The sequence below is a fragment of the Loxodonta africana genome, chromosome 5, assembly GCF_030014295.1.
Source record: "Loxodonta africana isolate mLoxAfr1 chromosome 5, mLoxAfr1.hap2, whole genome shotgun sequence".
Classification (NCBI taxonomy): domain Eukaryota; kingdom Metazoa; phylum Chordata; class Mammalia; order Proboscidea; family Elephantidae; genus Loxodonta; species Loxodonta africana.
This window is the reverse complement of record NC_087346.1, coordinates 118,808,755-118,830,533: the sequence shown is the minus strand read 5'-3', so window position 1 is coordinate 118,830,533 and position 21,779 is coordinate 118,808,755. Positions and strand designations below refer to the sequence as shown.

At 38.8% G+C, this 21,779-nt stretch overlaps 1 protein-coding gene across 3 annotated transcripts in view; it reads left to right on the top strand.

Annotated features, from left to right (window-relative positions):
* Positions 1 to 4,407: 4,407 nt before the first annotated feature.
* WDR19 (WD repeat domain 19) overlaps positions 4,408 to 21,779 on the top strand; it is a 92,440-nt gene continuing 75,068 nt past the window's right edge. For 2 of the 3 annotated variants that reach the window (XM_023549798.2, XM_010591417.3), the window contains exons 1-7: positions 4,408 to 4,538; positions 8,023 to 8,114; positions 8,453 to 8,518; positions 10,839 to 10,964; positions 13,509 to 13,624; positions 17,265 to 17,380; positions 20,656 to 20,736. In XM_023549798.2, coding sequence (XP_023405566.2) covers positions 4,533 to 4,538; positions 8,023 to 8,114; positions 8,453 to 8,518; positions 10,839 to 10,964; positions 13,509 to 13,624; positions 17,265 to 17,380; positions 20,656 to 20,736 — 603 coding nt within the window. In that variant the 5' untranslated portion in view covers positions 4,408 to 4,532. Of the gene's footprint in view, positions 4,539 to 8,022; positions 8,115 to 8,452; positions 8,519 to 10,838; positions 10,965 to 13,508; positions 13,625 to 17,264; positions 17,381 to 20,655; positions 20,737 to 21,779 lie in introns of those variants that run through there. The other variant, XM_023549799.2, reaches the window with a different exon arrangement.

Sequence of the window (21,779 nt, the reverse complement as noted above, 5' to 3'; positions counted from 1 at the left end):
CTGTGGAACAGGCTATCAATTGCTCACATGCAAGTTCAAGTTGAAACTGTCAATTCTGACTCAGAGCAACGTTATAGGACAGAGTAGAACTGTCCCATAGGGTTTCTAAGGAGCACCTGGTGGATTTGAACTGCCTACCTTTTGGTTGGCAGCCAAGCTCTTAACCACTGTGCCACCTGGGCTCCTTACCTTTTTAGTACTGTATGTTTCTGTATTACTGTAAGTCTTCTTGAACTTAACTGAAACACAATTAACTCATTCATACTGGTAGATGAAACTACCACTGACATTTTCTGCCCCTGGAGGTTTATTGGCAGGCATTTGAGCCACTTTAGTACATTCTGGTGTTGTGGCAGGTACTGGTGCAACTGCCTAAAAAGAAGGAAGTTGGTTTGCGCTGCATTTGAGTGTTGAGAGCCATTCGCATGAGGGGATGATTCTGGAGGAATGACTGTGCAAAACTTTTGTGTCTTTTGGCTTCTGTACAGCCAGATAAGTCTTGCAAGGATGTTTACTATTTTCTTTGTGTTTTGGGGAAGATACTACTCCAGCATTCAAAAATAGTCAAGCAAGTGAATTATTTTGGAGGTGAAAACAGTTTGTGATGCACTTCCTGGGTCGTCGTACCGATATGTACTGCATGTGTGATCTGCTTCACGGAACACATGACAAAGATGGCCTGCTTGTATTAGTCACCTCCCTGATATCTTTTATAAAGTGCTCATTTCCCTGATGACATTTTTTTATACTCTTCCTGGGCCATAGTACTGATACGTACTGCGTTTGTGATATACTTCATGGATCATGGTACTGATGTGGCCTGTTTGCAACTGGCAGCCCATTTTTTAAAATAATAAAAAATTACCAGCAAACAATGACTCAGCAACCATTTCATCAGTGAAAAAACAGGCATCACACACACACATAAAATTACCCTTTAAAGGATTAAACTTTGGTAACAATTTGATTCTTTTGGGTCTTTTTTAAAAGCTTTGCTAGGCAAGACCAGAGGCAAGATTAGTCTACAACTAATTTTTCCCTAATATTGAATAAAGCCTTTCTGCATACTCTACTCAACGCCCCATGAATTATGAGGTTTTATACTCTGGCTGGTCTCTGGGTGGTGCAAATTGTTAATGTGCTCAGCTGCTAAGCAAAAGTTTGGAGGTTCGAGTCCACCCAGAGACACCTCGGAAGAAAGGCCTGGTGATCTACTTCTGAAAAATCAGTCATTGAAAATCCCGTGGAGCACAGTTCTACTACATGGGGTAGCCATGAGTCAGAGCTGACTTGACAACAACTGATATACTCTAGCTGGTGGGAACAGGAACTGTTCTCAGTCTTGTGTGAACTCTGAGAATTGCTGCCTTGACTAGTTTCCTTACAAGCATGTCCTGATCAGTACTCAGGGAAGACTTTAAGGGGCACCCTCTGCAGATCTCTGGTGCTTTCTCTTTGTGAAACTCTCTCCTCTCCAGTACTCTGCCATGCAAACTCCAGCCACCTTGGCCTCAGTGGACTTCCAACTTTATTTCCTCTACTTGTGACGACTTGTTGGGGCCCACCATTGTCCCCTTGGAGTATATCATTGTCCTTATGTTTCCCTCCTCCAATCTCATCCCCAACAAATATTTTTCACATTGCTGCCAGAATAATCTTTTTGAAGATCACAGCACTCTTCTTGAAAACCCAGCAGTGGTTTTCCAAAGCCTAAAGAATGAAACTCATGCCCCTTAGTGTGGTATGGAATAACAGTTATGGTCTTGATCTTTTTTTAGGTTACAGATCCACTTGAGAATTTGGTGGAAACGCTCCCAGTAAAACACATTGTTGTTGCAACACGATGGACATAATTATTGTCACTGAACTGTACATGCGAAGACTGTTGAAATGGCAAGTGCTTTGTTACACATATATTTACAATAAACACAACAGCAAAAAAAATGTTGTAGTTGTTGTTAGCTGCCATTGAGTTGGCTCTGACTTATGGTCACCTTATGTATAACGGAACGAAACATTGCACAGTCCTGCACCATCTTCCTGATCATGATCGTTGGTATGTTTGACTCTACTATTGCAGTTACTACATCACTCAATCACATTGAGAGTTTTCCTTATTTTTGCCGACCCTCTGTAGGGTTGCTATGAGTCAGAATCGACTCGGAGGCGGTGGGTTTGGTTTGGTTTTTGGTTTTCTACTTTACCAAACTGGTTTACTTTACCAAACACACACATATGCAAATACACAATGCTTTACATTCAATTGTGGGCCAGTGGCCCTGGATTCCTCAAATGCAGGACTGGGTGAATGGGCTGAATATGAATACAGGCAGAGTTTGGCACTCAATTAGCTAAAAAGCCAAGAAAGTCTATGAATTTTTAAACTAGAGTTTTGATAAGTAACTGTCTGCTATGTTGTCGCTGCTGTTAGGTGCTGTAGAGTTGGTTCCAACTCATAGTGACCCTTTGCACAACAGAATGAAACACTGCCTGGTACTGTCTGCTATAGGTAAGCACAATGACTCAATTTAAATTTTTGGAGGACCTATTATTTTGACTCTACATTTTTGCTTAAGGCTAAAATAAATAAATAATCTAAGCTTTTGCAGGCTGCTAATTTCTTCAAGAATTACCATTCAGGTCTCACCATCAGGAAGCCTAAAACCAAAAGACCAAAAGCCAAATCCATTGCTGTTAAGTGGATTCTGACTCATAGTGACCCTATAGGACAGAGTAGAACTGCTCCACAGGGTTTCCAAGGAGCAGCTGGTAGATTCGAACTGACAACTTTTTGATTAGCAGCCAAGCTCTTAACCATTGCGCTGCCAGGGCTCCTTTCAGGAAGCTTAGTTGCCTAATATCTGTAAATAAACTGACTTCATTTAACTTGTGATATTCATCCTTACCCTATCACTCTTATATTAACTTCTTTTTCCTAGCCAAATCCAATAGTTTTTCAAAGTGTACATCTACTTCGAATCTCTTGAATAGCTTCTCCCTGGCTTGCAGGACTTCATACTCTCCTAATTTTAATTTTTCCGGCATAATTTTCTTTCTCTACATATGGATTTCTCCCTAAACCTTAATGGTCCCATTCCTTCTGCTTTAAATATTACCATGTAAGTGGACAATTTCTGAATTTTACTCCTCTAACATTTCTCCCCTTCACCCAATCACGTAGTAAAGACATCTCCATTTTAATGTGCAGATTTCACACCTAAATTTAGACATCTAAAGATACATAAAATATACCCTGCAGCAGAGAAATGTCCTCAGCTTTAGTATTCCCTGAATGGCCGCAGAATCATTAAAGTAAAAATTTAAAAATTAACCTAACTGAAAACCCCAGTACATGGGAACAGCATCCTACATAAGAATCTGGGAATATCCATCATTGTTGTTGTTGTTAGGTGCCGTTAGGTCGGTTCTGACTCATAGTGCCTCATACAATAGGACAAAACACTGCTGGGTCCTCTACCATCCTCACAATTGTTGCCATGTTTGAGCCCATTGTTGCAGACACTGTGTCAATCCATTTTGTGAACGGTCTTCCTCTTTTTCACTAACTCTCTACTTTATGAAGCACGATGTCCTTCTCCAAGGACTGATCCCTCCTAATAACATGTCCCAAGTAGGTGAGACAAAGTCTTGTCAGCCTCACTTCTAAGGGGCATTCTGGCTGTACTTCTTCCAAGACAGATTTGTTCGTTCTTCTGCCAGTCCATGGTATTCCTTGCCAACACCATACTTCAAACACATCAGTTCTCTGGTCTTCCTTATTCACTGTAGAACTTTCACACGCATATGAGGCCACTGAAAACATGATGGCTTGGGTCAGGTGCACCTTAGTCCTCAAGGTGACATGTTTGCTTTTTAACAGCTCGAAGAAGTCTTTTGCAGAAGATTTGCCCAGTGCAATATGTCATTTAATTTCTTGACTGCTGCTTCCATGAGCGCTGACTGTGGATCCAAGTAAAATGAAATCCTTGACAACTTCAATCCTTGTCCGTTATCATGACGTCGCATTCATCATTAGTTATTTTCAGTTAGTCATTTAATTTTCTCTAAGTAAATCATGGTCCTTCCTGATTTTGAAAAAAGACGGATTGTTTCACTATTTCGGCAAAAGATGTACTTTCATACTCTAAATAGTGAAGCACAAATACTACAGCTGGTATAATAGTATTGGTGGGCCAAAATCTACCGGGGCGCCTTTTCGGAGCTCAGAGCCCGCCTCCGGTGGGGGCGAGTCTCTGAGTCTCATCCAATCAGAGCTCAGTCAGGAAGTAGACGTCCTAGCGCCCCGCTGACATCACGTGATTCTAGCCCACACCTCCCACCCGCCTTTGCGAAGAGTCAAGCGCTCATCCCTGCGCGGTATCCTGCTTCGCGAGGCGCCTCCCATCAGACAGCGCTCGTTGATTGGTCGCTGGTCGTGCGGTCTCCTGGGTGACACGAACGCGGTAGCCTTCTTGGAGGAGACGGAGTGCGCTTGCGCACACGCTGCATCGCGCGGCTGTTAGAGCTTTGAGATGAAGGTAAATAACTTATAAACCCCGGGAGGGCGGGGGCAGGAATAACGCGACCACTGGCCCTTCTCTAAGCCGGCCAAGCATCAATTTGAGGAGAGGGCTGTGTGCCTTCCTCTGTCTTCCCAACTGCGTGACTAGAGACGGGGGAGGGCGGGGACGAAGTTAAAGGAACAAGACGAAAAGAAAGAAAACACAGGGGTGGAGAGGGAGGCCTCATTTCTGGGACCGCGAATGGGTGGTGTGGGAAGAGGGAACTCCGCCACGGCCGGAAATGGACAGACTGGATCTCAAGAGACCTCGAACTTCGCAAGGCGGAAAGATCTGGTCGTGAATGCGTTTGGAGGGTCTCGGTGAAGTAGACTCGATCGGGTGTCACTCCCACGTGTCACTAGCTGCCTCATTTCTTGCAGCTAAACCTTGCAAGCCGCACAATTGCTCAACGCCTCAGTTACACCACCTAAAAAAAGTGAGAAACCTCTAAAGAATAATTTCAAATTGTATTGTCTGTGATAGTCCAATTTGCAGATCCTCTGGTGGCGAGTGTACATTATTCACGGAGACATCTGCACCTTCACACGCAGTTCTCACGTTCATGTGTGTCGTCCTCTGCACACACGGTTTCTAGGCTTGGGCTTCTAGTGAACCCCACTCCCAGGTCACTGGCTATAGCTCATTTACCCTTCCACTTTACCTCAGCAACACCACCCTGCCTTGATCTGGCCGAGGAATGGAAAGCTCACATTTAAAAAAATTGTTCTATACATCCTAATGCTTCTGCGTGGCTGTTAGTATGGAAATTGAGATTGACGGACTGATAAACATAACTCACATTTTTAAAATCACTTTGCAAGTTATGAGGTACTTTAAGTGAGATATTATTATTGCAGTTTTATAATTGGGGATTCTGTAGCAGGAAGAGTTAAAACTTAAATCTTAGTTTTTCTGGTTGTAATGCTAGCACTTTCTCCTCTGCACTGTATATGGAGCATCTGTATAGCTCCGCTGAAGAAAAATTATATGTAAGTTCGCAGCCAGAGGCAGGTCTGCTGTGAAAGTAGAGAAGGTCAAGTTTCAGGGCAATGTGGTCATATGTTTTTGTAAAATTTGCAAAAGTGAGATGTTTTCGTATTCTTCTTCAAGAGTGTCTTCATGCTCCACAAACCTGGGCGTACCTGTGATTGTAACACAGGTAAGAAACCCTGGTGGTGCAGTGGTTAAGTGCTGGGCTGCTAACTGAAAGGTTGCAGTTGGAACCCATCGGCCACTCTAGGGGAGAAAGATGTGACAGTCTGCTTCCATAAAGATTTGCAGCCTTGGAAAATATATGGGGCAGTTTTACTGTGTCCTGTAGGGTCATTATGAGTAATCCACTCTACGGCAGTGGGTTTAGTTTTGGATAGCTCGTGTATATTTTCAACAGACATGGATTTCATCTTTGGCATATAAAATGTTCATTGATCAGTGTCTGAGTATTGGAAGAGTTTTGTGTTGCAACTCAAACTGTTAAGTCTCCTGTAGTCCTATCTAAATTTCATATTCCTATGATATAGGCTATTCATAAGGTTTTCACTGGCTAAAGCTTTTTAGAAGTAGACTGCAGGGTCCTTCTTCCTAGCCTGTCTTAGTCTGGAAGCTCAGCTGAAACCTGTCCTCCATGGGTGACTGACCCTGTTGGTATCTGAATACTGGTGGCATAGCTTCCAGCATCACAGCAACACACAAGCCCCCACAGTATGACAAACTGACAGATACGTGGGGACAATGAATAAGGAAGATCAAAGAAGAGTTGACGCCTTCGAATTGTGGTGTTGGCGAAGAATATTGAATATACCATGGACTGCCAAAAGAACGAACAAACCTGTCTTGGAAGAAGTGCGGCCAGAATGCTCCTTAGAGGCAAGGATGGCGAGACTGCATCTTACATACTTTGGACATGTTGTCAGGAGGGATCCGTCCCTGGAGAAGGACATCATGCTTGGCAGAGTACAGGGTCAGTGGAAAAGAGGAAGACCCTCAACAAGGTGGATTGACACAGTGGCTGCAACAATGAGCTCAAGGCTAACAATGATTGTAAGGATGGTGCAGGACTGGGCAGTGTTTCATTCTGTTGCGCATAAGGTTGCTATGAGTCAGAACCAACTCGATGGCCCCTAACAACAACAACATGATATAGGCATCATACCTTTAATAATATTAAATCTAAATTTTCTCACTGAGCTCTGTGTTCCTGTTTAACATAAATATAATGAAAGCCAATGTAATTAAAAATTTTAGTAGCCATGTTAAAAAACTTCAGACAGGTAAAATTAATTTTAATATTTAATTTAACCCAATATACCAAAAATATTATCATTTCAACATGTCATGAATATAAATATTATCAGTGAGGTAGTTTACATTATTTTTGTCATGTCTTTGAAATCCGATATGTATTTTATACATACAGTGTATCAAAATTTGGACTACCCACATTTCAATCAGGTGCTCAATAGCTACATGTGGCTTGTGGCTACCATATTGGATACCACAGTTCTAGATGGTCTAGTGAGGAGAAAAGAATGGTTTTTCAACTGATACCCTGTTGGCCCAATAGCCAGATTAAACACTTAATCTTTAACCAATGGGTAAAAGGAGAAACAATTTTCAAGGAAGTATCCAGTTCCAGTGGAGCTGATTCCAACTCATGGTGACCCCATGTGTTGCAGAGTAGAACTGTCCTCCATAGGCTTTTTATGACTATGACCTTTTAAGCAGATCACCAGGCCTTTCTTCCCAGGCACCTCTGGGTAGGTTCAAAGCACCAACCTCTCAGTTAATATCCAAGTGCTTAACAATTTACACCACTGTGGGACTCCTGAAGGAAGTAGTGACATTTTGTATTTCTATCATGGTTAAGATTTTTAAAACAACAATATTGTTAAATCAAATTTAATAAAAAAACAGCTGTGCCACTGATAAAAGTCACGTGATAATTAATAAAATTCAAGCTTAAATTATTTTAATCCTAAACATCTATTTAAAAAATTATGTTTTTTAAAATAAAATTAACATTCAAAGACATAAGGAAAAATGTTACTGGATCTTCTCTGTCTTGAGATCCATACTGTACCAACTAGATAGTGGTGTGTTGGTTGGTTGGTTGACTGGTTGTTCTGTTTGTTTGCTATGTTGTTAACCTCTTTTGGATCAGCTCTTTTACAAGCCTTCGCCATTCCGAATCTTGCTGTTTTCATGATCAGGTTTTCACATTCTTTTCTAGTCAACCCTTAATTGTATCTAAACCAAAACCCATTGCCATCGAGTCAATTTGGACTCACAGTAATTGTATAGGACAAAGTAGACCTGCCCCATAGGGTTTCGAAGGAGCAGCTATAGATTTGAACTGCTGACCTTTTGGTTAGCAGCCAAATTCTTAACCACTGTGCCACCAGGGCCAACCTAAACTGTATATGTTTTGAAAATATAAAAGTCTGTGTCTCTATTTTTTTAGCGTGTTTTCTCACTGCAAGAAAAGACATTGCTTGGCACACCAATACGATTCACCTGGCAAAAAACATCAGGAAACTACCTTGCAGTAACAGGGTAAGAAACCAATGAATGTTTTAAGTAACTCGTCCTGACTCTAGATAGATGTATGCCCACATGATCACACCATTTAATTCAGTAGACGTTCTTGTGCGACAGCTGTATGGTGGGAAAAGGAATATGTTCACTTCCATTGACGTCACAGCTCAAAGCACCTTTTCCCTGGTAAAGTAATTATTAAAAAGTAATAACTGTTTAGATACAAATTACCAAACTATCATGAGCGAATACTGAAATCACTTGAGTGGTGGCTTAATTTTTTTATGTAAGTTATTAAGGTGTGTAAAGAAATAAAAAGCATTTTAATCATATCTTTGTGTTCTAATTGCTTTTAGAGCTAATCATATTGTGAAAATCTTTGATCGCCATGGTCAAAAAAGAAGTGAAATTAACTTACCTGGGTAAGTACAGAGGCAAGTCAAAGACGTTTTTAAGCTTTGTTACCTAAAAGATGAAAGAACTGTTTTTTAACTATAATCAAATAGAATTTTTAAGTAGTTAATGAAACATGTTGGAAACCCTGGTGGCGTAATGGTTAAGTGATACAACTGGTAACCAAAAGATCAGCCGTTCGAATCCACCAGGCGCTTCTTGGAAACTCTATGGGGCAGTTCTACTCTATCTTGTAGGGTCAGTATGAGTCGGAATCGACTTGATGGCAATGGATTTGGTTTTTTTGGTTTTAATGAAGTATGCAGATACATAGCGTATTAAGTTAGAGATTTATATTGATAAAACTCACATTCACAAGGAAACTTTAAGGCAAGACTGTAAATGAGTACATATGAAAGAATTCTCATTTAATTAAAAACACACGTTAGTGTTTGTATAGGCAGGAACTTCAGCCTACAGCTACTTTAATATTTCCTCTCTAGTAAATTGTTGGAAAATCAATACTTTCCAGATACTTCTTAAAGGGTGAATATTTTATCCCCTTCAAGGAATAATTCTGGATTACACTAAGCATAATTTAGCTATTTTTGATGATTCATTGTAATCATTACCAGTATTTGCTATTCTACTGATATTCTCATTGGGCATTAAAAAAAAAAAAAAACCAAACCCATTGCTGTCCAGTCAATCCCGACACATAGCGACCCTATAGAACAGAGTAGAACTGTCCCATAGGGTTTCCAAGGAGCACCTGGTAGATTCAAACTGCTGACCTTTTGGTTAGCAGCCGTATCTCTTAGCCATCACACCACCAATGGGCATTAAGGTGTATAAAGTCCCTCACCTATTGTGGCCTTATGCTTTATGAATTCATGTCTGCTTTCTATATTGCCACCATCTCTGAAATCAGTTTGTTTCCTTTTTCAGTCTCTATAGCCTTTTCTACCTCCCGGTGTGCTCCACACATCTACGGCCACTATTTTGGCATTTCTCATTGCTGTCTTAATTGATACTTGGTTTCTGTATTCTGGGAAACAGAAGTCAGGGTAGTTATGATTATGTCTAAAATAAAATAACCAAAAACCAAAGCCACTGCTGTCGAGTCGATTCTGACTCATAGGGGCCCTATAGGACAGAGTAGAACTGCCCCATAGGGTTTCCAAGGAGTACCTGGGGGATTTGAACGGCTGACCTTTTGGTTAACAGCCGTAGCTTTTAACTACTATGGCACCAGGCTTAAAACATCTTCCAGTAAATTGTATGAGTTTTATTGCATGATTTCTGTGACATCTATTTTGGTTACATAATGGCTTAATTTCTTTACTTCTGAATTCTTTGCTGTATTCATAGTAATTGAATTTGACTGACAATCTCCAGATAAAATGCTGTTATATATTCAATCTTTAATTGAAAAATGATTCTGTCAATAATTTGAAAGCGTCCCTCTTCCATATTCCCAAAATTTGAGACTATTATAGAAAATTAAGATCCCAAAGCATATTTTTGCAGTTTGCAGAAGAAGATAATTGAAGTAATTCTCAACTGTCTTAAGGGTAAATCAAGCATGATTTAGCAAACACCCAAGAACAAAGAGTCTCAAAATGAAAGATAGCATCAGAGAAGAAAAGGTCAATCCTCAGGGAAATTTTCAAAGTATGATAAAATTTTTGGAATAATTTTAAATCGCCAAAGCCATGTTGAAGAGAACATTTCCTATGTATAATTATGTTCTCATCTTAACCGAATCACACTTCTTATTCCACCAAGATATAAAATGAAAATAACATTTCTTATTCACTACTTCAGAATTCACTGTTTTCACTGTTTTGCAATGCTGCATTTACCTAGCCTTAACCTGTTTTATACTCAATTTATCTAGCTATCGCTTCATTTCTTATCAGTACCTTCTCTTTCTGTAAATCAAAAATAACCTTTCAAAATTTGATTGTACAAATTATCTCTTGATTCCAGATATGATTCATTTGTACAGGTGTTTGATGAGTTTGTCTTACCAAAGGATCAGGTTCTTTATAGGATTAAAGAAAATCTGTTAACTTATCGTGTATAATTATATTTACTACAGTATATTAAAATGGTATTTAAAATAGAACTCTTTCCATCCCCTCAACAACAACAAAAAACTCAAGTTAGTAGTATCCCAAGGGGTGAATAGTGAGTTGTGTTTCTCACTTTAACAAGTTTATGACTTATTCAAAATAGATTCAATGGTCATGTTATAGACAAAAATCACGAGTATATGAGTATTTAAGTTTCTTTTCTCTACTTTTAAAAAATGCGTAGTGATGTTTTGCTCTCTTTTTAAAAAAGTAACTGTGTTGCTATGGATTGGGATAAAGATGGAGATATCCTAGCAGTGATTGCTGAGAAATCTAGTTGCATTTATCTGTGGGATGCCAACACAAGTAAAACCAGCCAGCTAGACAGTGGCATGAGGTAAGGATAACTTCTTTTATTTTTTAAATCTTCACAAACATGATGAGTTGTAGATTTGATGCTAGCAATACTTACTACTTTCCTTTTAAAGATACATTGATGTGTCATTTTCTTATAAAAGAAGTAATTTATTTCATTTATTGTTCTGTATAATCATTCTACTAAACCTACCCAATTATTTAGAATAAAATTGTTAAAATTGTGAAATGTAAGTAGTTTCTATAAAAAAAGTTGCTTTCCACTTCGAAGGCCAGAGTGGCAGGGGTGAGGGTCTGGGGACCCTGGTTTCAGGGGACATCTAGGTCAACTGGCATAAGAAAATGTATTAAGAAAACATTCTGCATCGCACTTTGGTGAGTGGCATCTGGGATCTTAAACACTAGCAAGCGGCCATCTAAGATGCATCAATTGGTCTCAACCCACCTGCAGCAAAGGAGAATGAAGAACACCAAAGACACATGGTAATTATGAGCCCAAGAGACAGAAAGGGCCACATAAATCAGAGACTATATCAGCCTAAGAGCAGAAGAACTAGATGGTGCCCAGCTACAACTGATGACTGCCCTGACAGGGAACACAGCCGTGAATCCCTGATGGAGCAGGAGAACAGTGGGATGCAGACCTCAAATTCTCATAAAAAGACCAGACTTGATGGTCTGACTGAGACTAGAAGGACCCCAGAGGTTGTGGTCCCCAGACCTTCTGTTAGCCCAAGATCGGAACCATTCCCAAAGCCAACTCTTCAGACAGGGATTGGACTGGACTGTAAGACAGAAAATGATACTGGTGAGGAGTGAGCTTCTTGGCTCAAGTAGACACATGAGACAATGTGGGCAGCTCCGGTCTGGAGGTGACATGAGAAGGTAGAGGGGGACAGGAGCTGACTGAATGGATATGGGGAATGTAGAGTGAAGAGGAGGAGTGTGCTGTCTCTGGGGGTGAGCAACTAGGAGTACATAGCTAGGTATATATACATTTTTGTATGAGAGCCTGACTTGATTGGTAAACTTTCACTTAAAGCACAATTGAAAAAAAAAAAAAAAAAGTTGCTTTCAGTGGAACACCTAGAAAGCCCAAAGAGGAAGCAAAACGTATACAAGAAAATCTGGAAATGGGTTGGCTGCGGGCATGGCTGGGTCCAGGCGCCCCTGGTCAGTTACATTCCTCATGGTCAAAGATCTGAGAGGTACATTTTCATGGCTGCCACACTTATTTAAACAGAGAAACAGATACTTTTATAAAACATATACTTAATCAGAGAAGCCTGGTATATTAATTCTCCCTTGCTTGCCAAAATTAATTTTTTAATTAAACATTTTCTTATATTCACCTTTAATTACAACTGCCTTTTCATATACTTTATATTAATTTTTCTTTTCAAGTATCATCATGGTTTTATGGCCTTTCACAAACTCAACTTGTTTCAATTAAATATATCATTTTTAATGCCCAGATTCTCCTAATTTAGCCAGAGGAAGCCCTTTAAGCTTATTCTTTTGTCCTTTCATCACTGCCCTAAATATTCTTGAATACAAGCCTGCTTTTTAAAAACAATAGCGTCACCCGTCAGTGGTTCTCGAAATTTAACTGTGTCAGAATCACGTGGAGAGCTTATTAAAAACAGATTACTGGGACTCATCTCCAGAGTTTTTGATTCATTAGGTATGGGTGGGCCTGAGAATTGGCATTTCTGACAAGTTCCAGGGTGATGTTGATGCTGCTGGTCCTTGGATCACATTTTGAGAACTACTGTTTTAGATCCATTGTGACTTCTTTTCCCAATATGTGGAATGAACTGCACACCAGTGAACCTTGATTCCCTTTGACAGGCAGTCGTATTAAAGCTCAAACTGAGTCCTAGAATGCACATAAGACCTGGTGGCGACAAAAGTGCTTTCTACCTGCTTTTGGGCTACTCTTAGTAGTGACAGGGTTGGAAAAGATGTCTTTTTTAAGGTCATGAATTCCCAGTGATTTTTCCAATTTAATATATCATGTATTGGATATATTTTTAGAGCATGAGGTTCCATTATCCATTAAGATTTTAACCAAATTTAGAGTTACAATTATTACTGGTAGGCAAGTAACTATATATCAAGAGGAATCCCTGGGTGGTACAAACAGTTAACACACTTGGCTGCTAATCGAAAGGTTGAAGGTTTGAGTCCACCTATAGGCGCTTTGCAAGGAAGGCCTGGAGATCTACTGAAAAATCAGCCATTGGAAATCCTGTGGAGGGCAGGTCTACGCTGATACACACGGAGTCACCATGAGTTGGAATTGGCTCATCTCATGAAATTTGAAGTTCTGTCGTGACTGAATTGAAGTCATATTTGTATTTTAAGTCTGACTGACTTTAAGATCATCGTATAAAGCTTCCCCAAAATATCTTCAGCACTTAGTCTTTGTCCTAGAGTGTGAACTTGTAACTTTGTTCTTTGGCTTTTAAGTAGGTGTTAAAATTATTCATAAAGTACTTTTTAAAAGACCTATTTAGAAGTTATGATTGTGAGTTGTTTAGTAATTTATATCTTAATGCTACAGGGATCAGATGTCTTTCCTTCTGTGGTCAAAGGTCGGAAGTTTCCTGGCTGTTGGAACTGTCAAAGGAAATTTGCTTATTTATAATCGTCAGACATCTCGAAAGATTCCTGTCCTTGGTAGGTATAGCTGGAAACATTGCTAAAGATGCATTACAGAAATGTAGTTTTTAATGCCTCAGATTTCCCTGATTTTGCAAGGAAAATTTTGCACTATAAAGACCCTCCCAGTCCAGCTTTACATTTGGCTAAATGAGAAGCTCCCTCTATACTTTTCACTAAGAATTTCTCTGGGTACGTACAGTAGGTTGCTCTAAGGTTAGCCTATGCCTTTTGGCGCCAGTACATTAATGGCATGGCTTCCATCTCTCCCTTTCTCACCCAGATTGTACCTCTAGATACGGAATAGCTCATATGGATATCAACACATTAGCAGATGGACTAAAACATTTAATGACTGCTTGGACAGAGTAAATCTAGATTCCTAACTCTGACGCCTCACTCTCCAAACACCTATGTAATCTCGGTGTGGAATATGAGTTGTATTTGCCTCAGGGTATACAGCTAGCTAGAGGTCCTCTGTGTTCTGTTCCTTGTTTGACCTTCTTGGTTCAATCTGATTGCCCCAACCTCTGGTCATTTGGTCAGTAAATACCCATGAAGAAAAAGAGTGATTCTTTTAATTATTGTAACATCATGCTGGTGAATGGTTGAGCTAATGGATTTAAGTGCATTCAGGTGGCCAGAAAAGTATAACTTACTGCTTACAAAGGAATTAAACTCTGGAGAGAACGGTGCCCACAAAGTACTTGAGAAGGTGCCTATACATTAAGGACACTTAATCATTTCCAATTGATTTTACACATATGTATATTTTTAATATTAATCTTCAGTGCTACAGCTAAACAGTAACATCATTATCTCATTTGAAAAATTAAACCAAAAATTTTTGAGTTACATAAATCTCCTTTTCACCATGTGAAATAATTAGTCTATTTGACCTCTGTAGGCATTTTCTGTATCTCACTTTATCTACAGGTATATCTGATCAGCTAACTTATGTTACTGTTCTTAGTCGCTGTTTTTGAGTCAATTCTGACTCATGACAACCCCATATGTGCAGAGTAGAACTGTTCCCTAGGGTTTTCAAGGCTGTGATCTTTCAGAAGCAGATCACCAGGGCTGTCTTCCAAGGCACCTCTGGGTGGGTTTGAGCCACCAACCTTTTGGCTACTAATCAAGTGCTTAACCCTTTGAGCCACCCAAGGATTCCTTGTTATACATATATGAAGTTATATAAGATCTTTGTATTTAAAATGAATGTTGATTCTGATCACAGCCTTACTTATTGACTGTGTAAAATGGACCTGAAAAGTTTCAGGTTAATTAGTTATCTTAGATCTTTTAGCTAAATATGTAACCACCTCTCTCAGTGTTGGTCGTGATTTGTGGCTCGTCTTTTTTGCCTCTTAAATAACTTAATTTCCTAAAACCAAGCCATTCCACTTCTGATAGCAGGTACATGGTAGCATGACCTGTCACCACTTTACAATAATTTATTATCTTTTACCTTGTTTTACGTTGCACTGATTTGTTTCCTTGAACTAGGCTACATACAGGCAGTTCTCCCTTTGCACTGTTCAGATATACATAAATTTCGTTTACCACCATTCAAGTATATAGCACCAGTGCCCCAACAACATGATTCATATTTCGTTAACAAGTTTCTTAACTGTGAGTTAATATTAATTAAATAAGTTAATACATGTAAAATGCCCAGAACAGTGTAAGCAAGCATAGGTGTTAACTATTATTATGTTAAGGCTAACCTGAGTTCTGAGCACAGGAAGCAAAAGGGCCTTGAGGTGTGCAGGAAGAAGGAGAAAGGAGATTTTCTTCTCCCTTTCTTGGATCCAGAAAGAAGTTTGTCTTTGTGTACTCTTTTCATTTCCTAATACCTACCTTTTCAGGCACCCAGTTCCGATGTACAACCTAAGTTCCTTAGTCTGTCATCACCAAAATCTCCTGTGTCTCCAGTCTCTTCTCTGAGTGTTCCTTCACTTATGTGCTCTGGTCTCCTGATTTGAAATGCTGTCTGTACCTGACAATTCCCTAATGTATATCTAGTCCAGACCTCTCTTCCACACTTTAGACTCACGCATTCAACTGCTTACCAGCATCCCCAATCAGATGTCTAGTAGACAACTCAAGTTAAAACGTCCAAAACTGCTCCCTGTCTCCATTAATGACATTCTATCCTTCCAGATCTTCAGGCCAGACCTTAGCAGCATCTGACTCCTTTCTTTCTCATACCCTCTTTATCTCATTTGTCAGAAACCTAGTCGGCTCTACCTTCAAGTATCTCCAGAACCCAGCTTCTTCTCCCCACTTCTACTGCTACCACCATGGTGTAGGCCTCAAACTTCTCCCACCCGAATTCTGAAATCTCTTAACTAGTCTCTGTGCAGCTCGACTCTTATCCCACTATAGAATAGTCTCAACTCAGAGGCCAGACGAGCCTTTTAAAAAGTGAGATCGTGACACTTTTCTGCTCAGAACTCTCCATTGGCTCTCTGACTCACCCAGAGTCAAAGCCAAAATCCTCAAAGCCCTCTATAATACGGACCTTGCGGCCTCTTTATCTCATACTCTTCTCATTTCCTTTGCTCCAGCCACACTGTCTTCCTTGCTGATCCTCTGACACACCGGTCACACTCCTGCCTCTGAGTTTGCTTACTTCATAGCCACTTACTAAGTAACGGCTTTCTGTGTAGGTACTATATTAAGTCCTATAGGGTTACAAAGAATAAAATGAACATGGTCTCCGCTCTCAAAAACAGCTAAAATATCTAACACTTAGATAGGACTTCCTGTGCATTTTCTAAGTACTTTTAACTCATTTGATCCTCAACTCTATGAGATAGGTCCTACTATTCACATTTTATGGATGAGGTGACTAAGAAATAGAAATGTAAATAACTTCCCCAAAGTTATTCATTAAGTGGTAGAGCCAAGATTCAAATCTAGGCAGTCTGGCTCCAGAATTTGTACACTTAACCATTCTACATCTCACTGATAGCATTAATTTTGGGACTCTTGAGGGTTTTATTCATCTTAAGACCTTCACAAATCAAGCATATCATTCTTCCCAGAATATACACCTTTTGCACTGGCTGGACTGCTCAATGAAAAAGCTTCCTGGCACTGAATGGTTATCTGGTATCACTTACTAACTAGTGACTCAGCTCCTGAGAGGAGTCTCAAAGGTGTTCATATTTGCCCCCCCAGGATTATCACAAATTATTATGTAGCTTTTAGTTATACATGAATAGTCAAAACTGTGAGTGTTAAATCAGTTTATACCAAGGGTCTACCATACTGTGAAGGCTTGGGTTTTACTTCTTGTAAGACATTATTGTTACAGGATTAGGTTATGTGGTAGACAAGGAAAACTTATCCAGGAGTGGAATATCTTTTTTTTTTTTTAATCTTAGGATCTATGTTTATATCCACATAAAAAGTTGAAAACTAGGATTGCCATTAAATAACTTTATCTTGATTTACAACTTGATAATGAACTGTTTTAAGTAAGGTAGCTTGGACAATAACAGCTTTGAGGAGATCTTAAATTCCTTGTCTATTTAATTCCATGGTATATTACCTACACTTTGAGATTGATATCACAGATATTTTATGGGTTTTTTTTTTTTTTTTTTTTTGAGAAATCCCTGTGTCTGTATAGAAATCATCTCTTTTTCAGGAAAACATACTAAGAGAATCACGTGTGGATGTTGGAATGCAGAAAATCTGCTTGCATTAGGGGGTGAAGATAAAATGATTACAGTTAGTAACCAGGAAGGCGACACGATAAGACAGGTATTGTACTAACATCTCTTTCTTCTGAAACATTCAAATTAACTTTTTCCCCAAATAGTCTATCTGTCAAACTAAGCTATATAATTGAAAAATGTCTCTGAGATAGATTCATAATAACTTCATATTCTAAACATTAAAAACTTTCTTCTTTATTAAAACGTTTTAACATGAATATTTTATCCAAATATCCTGCTTTGTACATTTCTCTTAGTCTAGGATTAGCATGGATTATCAGATCTGTGTTATAGTAATACAGTTGATTTGTGAAGCAACTTACATATATATATATTTATAATATACATGTTAATGAACACTGGGCCCTAGACTCAGAGAGTCAGGTCTGGTCGATTCTTAAGATTATACCTTTAACCAACATGTTAAATTGCTCCCAAGGTAATCCTAATTTAACTTTTAGGATTAAATTTTACTACTGTTTATATTTCCTAAGATTGATCGGATCTTCAGAAGCTCCCTTCTTAAGGGAATTCGTGTTGCCAATAGCTATGTGACCTCACCAATGTAAGAATTTCACTATGATTTAGTATTGCTAGAGCAATGTTAGGGTTTGTTGGGTAGAGCAATGTTAACTAATGCATACTTTGAATACCTTCTAGGTCCTTGGCATTATGCAAAGGAATATGAAATGTGGCCCTGTATTAGTTATCTATTGCTGCATAACAAATTACCCCAAAATGCTAAGCTGTCGTAACAGAGTCCCAGAATTACTGGGGCTCTAAGACGATGATAGTTTTGATATTTCTTTCTCTGTCTCTCTGACATGATTAAAATGATTCTTAAGGAAGATTAATCTGACATTAATGAACAAAATAGTTTGATATGACATAGTTTCTAGAACCTGAGCCCTGGTGGCACAGTAGTTAAATCATTTGGCTGCTAACTGAAAAGTTGGCAGTTCAAATCCACCAGCTGCTCTGTGGGAGAAAGGTGTAGCAGTTTGCTTCTGTAAAGATTTACAGTCTTAGAAACCCTGTGGGGGCAGTTCTACTCTGTCTTTTAAGGTCAATATGTGTTGGAATTGACTCAACAGCAATGGGTTTGTTTTTTTTTTTTTTTTTTTGGTGTAATTTTGTTTACTGTATTTTGGATGCCCTTTAGATTAGAATGGTAAATACACAGTACAAATGCTGTAGCTCCCCCCTTCTGTCTCCACATCAGATATCACTAATAAATCTTTGCATTTTTTTCCTCCACTGAATCAAGACAGGTCCTTAGAATTTTTTTTCACCACGCATCTAAGGCAGCTACTACCAGTCAGCCGTTATTTACATACAAGATAACTATTTCCCATTTCTAATGCCTAAGAACGGTACTTCCAGAATTAGATATACTGCTTAAGTTGTCATGTGGTAAAAAGAGTATACATGTTGAGGATTGCTTCTTGTGTGTCTCTCAATTTCCTTTAAGATCTTTTCTTTGACTTTGATATTCTGCAGATCACCACGTTACTTGGCGTGAATTTATTTTTTATTTATCTTGCTCAGGACTTGTCATGTTTTCTGAATCTAAAAATTGCTGTCTTTCATCAATTGTGGAAAATTCATAGTCATTTTCTCTTTGAATTTACCTCTTTCCCTTCCTACTCTGTCCTTCTGGAGCTTCTGTTAGATGTATGTTGAACCTTCTCATGTCTTTTAATCTCTCTTTCATGTATCTTTTTGTTACTCTATGAAATTGTCTTCTGGACAGTTTCCTAAGGTCTGCCCTTCAGTTCACGTATTCTTTCTTCAACTGTGTGATCTTTTGTCTGTCCCACCGAGTTGTTTTTTTAATGATCATACTTTTAAATTTAGAAAGTACTTTGTAGTTCTTTTAAAAATCTTGAACTTTTTTTGGAAGTGCTGTCTTTTCTCGTATTCATGAGTCCTTTTATGCCTTTATTCATTTTTAAAGTATTTACTTTATAATAAATATCTATCTGATAATTCTGTTATTTTTAGATCTTGAGGTCTAATTCTTATGTCTACCGTCTCTTGCTCTTTTTTCCTTTTATATTTTTAATTCTGTTCCACAGCTTCAATTCCTTTTTTTCTTTTATTACTGTTGGAAGTATACACAGCAAAATATACACCAATTCAAAAGGTTCTACGTGTATGATTCAGTGACACTGATTACTTTTTCAAATTGTGCAATCATTCTTGCCACCTTCTCTGAATTGCTCCTCCTCCATTAACATGAACGTGCTGCCCCTAAGCTTCCTATTTGACCTTTCTAGTTGCTGTTGTGATTTTGATCCCTTGTAGATAGTTCTTCAAAAGAACATGATGTTCAAAGCAAACCTTCTTTACTAAATAAGCTAACCTATTGTCTGGTTTAAAAAAGACTTGAGGGGATATTTTCGGTTTAAGATTTAATATTTAAAGATCTCGGGGCAACAGTTTCAGGTTTCACCTAGCCTGAATGGCTCCAAGAAGCCTGGACTGTATAAAAATTTAGAATTCTGTCCTACATCCTCCGCCCCCCCCCCGCCCCCGCTTCTGATCAGAATTCCCCTATAGAGTCTTTGATCAAAGTGTTCAGTAATGGTAGCCGGGCACCATCCAGTTCTTCTGGTCTTATGGCAAAGGAGACATTTATTTATGGAAGCAATTAGATACCTGTTCCATTTCCTCCTCCTTGACTCTTGCTGTTGATGCACTATTTCTTTAGGCAGTTTATAACTTTGGATTATGAGCTCATCTGCAATAGAACTTACCTCTGGAATTTTTTTGCAGCTTTGGAGGAGGCTTTCAATTTTTTTTTTTTTTTTTGTCAAACACTGCAAGGGTATTACAAGTCTGGGTCTTTCCACTTTTTATATTAATTTCTCACCTTTGGAATTCCCAGACCACTCAAAATCTACATTTTTGAACACAGGCTGGAGTGAGGCTAGAAGGGCAGGCCTTCGATTACAAACTCTTAATGGAAAGCTTTCTTTGTTTTTTTCCAAAACAAAACCTTGGCCAAGATAAATGGGCTTCCTCATAGTCTCCTTTTACTAGCTGCACTGAATAGCTGCAGCATTAGTTTCTACCCGCCACTCTGGTTTTCAGTTTAATCTTTGCTATGGTCCATGGGAATGTCCTTACTTTTTTTCAAGATCGTATATCCCTTTAATAAGATATGTGTTCTGTTTCATCCAGAATTTCTAGATAGTTGTTCTAGTAGGATTTTCACCGTATAGTCAGAAATGGAAGCAAGTTAGCTATTTTTTTAATATTCAGAGTTAATCTGATGGTGGGATTGGTTCATACTGATAATATTTTTAACTCCCGCAGACGTCAGTGAGATCAGATCCTAGTGACATGCAGTTTTCCATGATGAGGACTGATGACCGAACTGCTTCTGCTGAAAGCACAGTAAGAATTCTAAATCAAATTCATCCCCAAATCATTTTGATAATTGTGTATAATATACTATTTCCTTTTCTAGGATGGCTCAGAATCTATAGTGATCAATAAATTATGGTCCATCACTTATTAAATCAAGGTAGGGCCCAGTCTCTCAGTCTCTCTAAAAGTTGTTTTTGCTGCTGCCGACCACCTAGTATTACAGCAAACATGGACAGTTTCCTGTTGCAGTTGGCGTTGCTCGTCTCATTCTTGTGGTAGCAAGAACAGTAGGTGGCAGAAGTATTAATTTGTAGATGATTTTTTATTTTCACTCTACCAGATGCGGTTACCAGTGCTCTGGAAGTTGTTTCTGTCTTTAATATTTAGATGTAATTTTAATACTTAGATATATTTTCCCTACCACATTGTAATATTCTGAAATCCATATAAATTTCACAATTAGCATGAATATATTTAATGAAGTAGTATTTCATTTCCTAGAAAGCTGTTATTAAATTATAATGCCCTACAATCAATAGCATTTTAGAATCAAGGAAATATATGAAAGTGTTTATCTTTTTTTTTTTTTAATCATCACTCTTAATTAGCCCACATATCTAATATACTCCTTTTCTCTTCAACAGAGTCATGCCCTCTACTGAGAATTACCATTATGCATTGACTTGCGTGTCCCTGGGTGGTGTAAACAGATAACACACTAAGCTGCTAACCAAAAGGATAGAAGTTTGAGTCTACCCAGAGGTGCCTTGGAAGAAAGGCCTGGTGATCTACTTCTGAAAAAATCAGCCATTGAAAACCCTATGGAGCACAGTTCTACTCTGACACATGGGGTTGCCCTGAGTCGGAGTTGACTTTATAGCAACCTGAAAGGAAAGGGAAAATTGACTTGCGTGAGTAGCAGAGGGACACTAGTTTAGCCACACTGACCAGTGACCTGCGTGTATCCTTTGGAAAGAGTGATGACATAAAAAGCCAAGTTAGACCAAAAGTAGAATGACCTCTTTGCGTGGAAGAACTTTATACTCTGAACAACCTAAATATGAGTTCCG